Source organism: Eimeria necatrix, genomic scaffold, assembly GCF_000499385.1.
Source record: "Eimeria necatrix Houghton genomic scaffold, Enh_scaff553, whole genome shotgun sequence".
NCBI classification, from domain to species: Eukaryota; Apicomplexa; class Conoidasida; order Eucoccidiorida; family Eimeriidae; genus Eimeria; species Eimeria necatrix.
In genome coordinates this window covers 1-5,000 of record NW_013654419.1, presented here as the reverse complement: position 1 = coordinate 5,000, position 5,000 = coordinate 1, and the positions used below count along the sequence as shown (strand labels likewise).

The 5,000-nt window shown below is 41.9% G+C and overlaps 1 protein-coding gene across 1 annotated transcript in view; it reads left to right on the top strand.

Moving 5' to 3' along the window:
* The window catches only part of ENH_00062570 (hypothetical protein), a gene marked incomplete at both ends in the record, with an annotated part of 4,946 nt that extends 229 nt beyond the window's left edge, over positions 1 to 4,717 (top strand). Inside the window, 5 exons of the mRNA XM_013582072.1 lie at positions 116 to 211; positions 3,064 to 3,154; positions 3,502 to 3,590; positions 3,830 to 4,217; positions 4,645 to 4,717. Of these exons, the coding sequence (XP_013437526.1) occupies positions 116 to 211; positions 3,064 to 3,154; positions 3,502 to 3,590; positions 3,830 to 4,217; positions 4,645 to 4,717 (737 nt within the window). The remainder of the gene's footprint in view (positions 1 to 115; positions 212 to 3,063; positions 3,155 to 3,501; positions 3,591 to 3,829; positions 4,218 to 4,644) is intronic.
* Between the last annotated feature and the right edge of the window lie 283 nt (positions 4,718 to 5,000).

The window sequence follows — 5,000 nt, the reverse complement described above, 5'->3', positions numbered from 1 at the left end:
GCAGGAGGTTGCGGGCTTTCGGCCGGGGTTGCGGAGTGGCGGCTGGAAGGGTTTAGGGTTTAGGGTTTAGGGTTTAGGGTTTAGGGTTTAGGGTTTGGGGTTTGGGCTGCTGCAGCGCCGCATTGACAACCTCATGCGCTGGGCGAACTACCACTTCGGGACCAGCCAGTCGCAGCTGCAGCTGATCTTCAAAGTGGTGTTGGAATACCAAGTGCGGCATTTAATTAATTCAACAAACAAAACAAAAAACAAAATGAACAAAATAAACAAATAAACAAATAAACAAAATAAAATAAAAGAATAATCAAATGCAGTGCTACTGAGGTGTAGCTACAGCAATGCAGCTGCTGTTCAACAGTTGAAAATTCTGCGGGCAGTGGGTTGTTGTTGCTGTTTTTTGGTTCATTTCCCTTTTAATTATTTTATTTTATTCTGTTTTGTTCTTTTATTTTGTTTTGTTTTATTTTATTTTATTTTATTTTATTTTATTTTGTTCCATGTGTTGTTCATTGTCGCTTTCCGTTTCAGGTGTTGGCGCGACTCGGCGGCAGCTCGAAGACCGCGAGGTCGCAGCTGAAGCTGCTTTATCAGTTCATGTAAATAAGAAAAATAAAACTAAAATTAACGGAAATAATAAAAATAATAAAGTTAATTAATAATGAACAACTGAACGCGCAAAAGAAATAAAGGCTGCTTTCCAAATTTGACCAGTGGGGGCGTCGCTTCTGGGGTGTACAGACACCTGTCTGTATCGAGTCTTTCTTTGCACAAAGTGGGAAAGCGCTAAAAAAGGGTTTGCAATAAAACGCTGATCTGCAATTTGTTGAAGAATGAGTTTATTTCTTTTAATTTGCTGCCATTTGACGCGTTTTCCGTTCGAAAAGACGGAGGTCTTGTGCATTTTTCGCGTTTCGTCTTGCACGCGCGTTGGCGGAACCTTCGCGATCTTCGGACTAAATGGCTTTCTTGTTGGAATCTTTTTGTGAAAAAGAAATTCAAAAAGTTTTTAATTTGCAATTCCGCGACTTTGGCAGCAGATCGCAGCAGTTTGCCGCAGTTGGCGGGAAAGCTGAACTTGAATTTTTGCACGAGGGGCGGCGCAGCACTTTGAACACTTCCTGCGGAGCGAAAGTCCAACTTTGAAGGAAAAAAGAATGCAATTAAACAATTAATGGCATGATGCAATTAACACAATTAATGGCATGAATGCAATTAACTCAATTAATGGCATGAGTGCAATTAGCACAATTAATGGCATGAATGCAATTAAACAACTAATGGCATTAATGCCATTAATCAATTAATGGCATGAATGCAATTAATCAATTAATGGCATTAATGGCATTAATGATTAATGGCATTAATTGTTTGCAGCTCTCGAGACGACGTGGGTCACTGCCTGTGGCTGTACTTGGACTACTTTTTGCTGCACGGCAGCCAAATGACTCGCAGCGAACTCTCCATGTGTTTTCTCGTGTGCAAAGTCGCCACCCAGTGCGTCCAGTCCCTCAGGCAAGTTTATTATTTTGCCATTAATGCCATTAATGCCATTAATGCCATTAATGCCATTAATGCGTTTTTATTCACTTTTGTTGCCACTAAACAGGTCAGTTCAGTCCCTCAGGCAAGTTTATTACTTTGCCATTAATGCCATTAATGCCATTAATGCTTTTTTATTCACTTTTATTGCCTTTTTGGCCATTAATTCGTTTTTATTTCACTTTTTGCCGCATTTGCCACTAATTGGCCAACTAGTTGGCCAACTAGTTGGCTATTTTGGCCATTAATTCGTCATTTAATTTGTTAATTTGTCATTTAATTTGTTAATTTGTCATTTAATTTGTTAATTTGTCATTTAATTTGTTAATTTGTCATTTAATTCGTTAATTTGTCATTTAATTTGTTAATTTGTCATTTAATTCGTTAATTTGTCATTTAATTTGTTAATTTGTCATTTAATTTGTTAATTTGTCATTTAATTTGTTAATTTGTCATTTAATTTGTTAATTAATTCATTAATTCGTCAATTAATTCACTAATTCGACAATTAATTGATTGATTTATTTGTTTATTTATGAGCTCTTCAGCTCACAGTAAATTTATTTATTTAATTTAATTTAATTAATTTAATTCAATTAATTTAATTTAATTTAATTAATTTGATTTGATTGTTTTTTTGTTTAAAGGAAAAGGCCTCCGCCCGTGGTGGTTCGAATGCTCGAAATGCTGCAAGACGAGCAAATTGAATATATCTTCCGAAGAGCCAAAGCAGCAGCAGCTTGGTCCAAAAATGCTGTCAGACCCCACTCTGCTGCTGCTGCTGCTGCTGCTGCTGCTGCTGCTGCTGCAGCTGCTGCTGCTGCTGCTGCTGCTGCTCCAGATGCAGCTGATGCTGCGGCTGCTGGTCTTGCTGCTGCTGTAGCCCTTGCTTGTCCTGCCGCTAGTCCCCTTGCTGCTGCTTGTACTGCTGCTCTTGTTGCTGCTGCTGCTTGTGCTGCTGCTGCTCGCAGCTTGGTCCAAAAATGCTGTCAGACCCCACTCTGCTGCTGCTGCTGCTGCTGCTGCTGCTGCTGCTGCTGCAGCTGCTGCTGCTGCTGCTGCTGCTGCTCCAGATGCAGCTGATGCTGCGGCTGCTGGTCTTGCTGCTGCTGTAGCCCTTGCTTGTCCTGCCGCTAGTCCCCTTGCTGCTGCTTGTACTGCTGCTCTTGTTGCTGCTGCTGCTTGTGCTGCTGCTGCTGTTCCTGTTGCTGCTGCTGCTGCTGCTGCTGCTGGTTTTGTTTTGGGTTTTATCATGAAGTGAATTTTCTTTCCTTCTTTTGAATTTTTTCCTTCGAAGTTTGCTGCTTTCTCTCCCTTCTTTTGAATCACTTTTTTATTTTAATTAATTTGCTGCTGCGGTTTTTCGGCACTTGACGTTCAGGTGTATGTACACTGCAAAGTGGACTTGCCGTTTCGTTCTGGAAATTCAACTTCAGCAGTCAGCAGTTTATTATTTATTTTTTGTCGTTTATTGTTTGTTTTTTGTCATTTATTGTTTGTTTTTATCTTTTATTTTGTGTTTAGGAAGCAGAAAGAGAAGAAAGACTCATTTTATGCGCCGACGTAAATGAGGAAGTCCAGCGGCACGTCATGAAGGGCGGGGACCTGGTGCAAGGTGTACATACACCCCAACTCCGAAACTTGAACTTTGCGAAAAACAGTCAAATCAAATCAAATTTGATTTTCTCTCTTTTCTCTCCACTTTGCTTTCCATTTGGCCGATATAATTTTTAAGTTTTTAATTTATTTTTATTTTCTTTTTCCCTTTTGTTGCGCCGGTGTACGTACAGCTGCGGCGCCGCTGCGAGCTGCGGGCTTTCCAGTTTTTGCATGCATTCATTTATTTATTATTTTATGTTATTTATTCATTATTATTCATCATTCGTTTATTATTTATTCATCATTTATTCTTTATTTTCGTTATTTATTCTTTATTTTCTTTATTTCTTTTATCTCTCGCAGCCCTCCGAATCGAGTCGTCCTCGCCTCTCGTCGGCAGCGACACTTCAGAGTCTGCTTTTGGGGCCTCTGAAGAAGAAGCCAAACAAGACGTAAACCCCTAACGAGGGTTTAGGGTTTAGGGTTTAGGGTTTAGGGTTTAGGGTTTAGGGTTTAGCAGTTGGCCGCGCGTTGGAGGTTGTGCAGCGCCTGCGGTGTTTGGCATTACTTGCTTTAATGGATTGTCTTTCGTTTAGTTAATTGCTGCTGCTTTAATTGTTGTTTGTTTTAATTCTTAATTTAATTCCTAATTGTTTTATCTCTTTTTTTCTTTTTCTTTTTTTATTTTCAGATCTCCCCAGGAGACCTTATGCCCCGCAGCGAATTCAATGTGGCTTTGCCCACAGAGCCTGCAATAGATTTGGCCCGCCAGGCCTCCGTGCTGCGGGAAGCAGCAGCAGCAGCAGCAGCAGCAGGGGCAGCAGCAGCAGCAGCAGGAACTGCGGCCACCAACGCAGCAGCAGCAGCAACGGGAGCAGCACCGCACTCGCCTTCGCCAAACGCAGCAGCAGCAGCAGCAGCAGCGAGCGCTGCAAGCGGCAGCAGCGGGGCCGGAGCAGCAGCAGCAGCAGCAGCTGCTGCTGCTGCTGCTGCTGCTGCTGCTGCGGCTCCTTCCAGAAGCATGCGGAGCGAGCGCGTGGACTCTCTCAAGACGTTGACTGCCAACACCTCTTTACAGGGTTTGTCTTTTGTTTAATTTAATCTAATTTATTTAATTTATTTAATTAATTTAATTAATTTTCCATTTTTTATTTTTGTTTAATTCATTCTCCAACTCTTTGTTCCGTGCTGCATCTTCTCCAGAAAGAGACAAAATCAAGTCCCGGAGATCCTCAAAACTCGACAAAAAACCTACTGAAGGTGAGATCTGCTGCTGCTGCTGCTTCTGCTGCTGCTGTTGCTGCTGCTGCTGTTGCTGTTGCTGCTGCTGTATCTTTTTCGCTTTAATGTTCAGACATTTCGGACTTCTGTCTGTCAAGAGAATGGGAGAAGACCCAGCAAATGCTCACCAATTTATTTATTTTATTTATTTATTTATTTATTTATTTATTTATTTATTTATTTAATTTTATTTTTATTTTTATTGGAGTTGGGTTTGCTGCTTAGGGCCCCCTCGGCTGTTTCGGTCTTACGAGGACTTGGTGAATTTTGACACGAAGTTGAAACACCAGACGCCCATGTGGGTTAAATTAAAATTAAAATTAAATAATTTTAATTCATAAATTTAAATTCAAAAGAGTTTTCCTTCCACCCGGCTTCCAACTTTGCTGCTTTTACTCCCCTCGCTGCTGCTGCCAGCAGCAGCAGCAGCAGCAGCAGCAGCAGCATGAGCACAAACAGCATCAGCAGCAGCAGCAGCTCCCCAGCACCGCACCCCTACACCCGCACCCCCACCCCCACCCCAGCAGCAGCAGCTGCTGCAGCAGCAGCAGCAGCTTGCGGTTTGCGTGCACGCGCGGCAT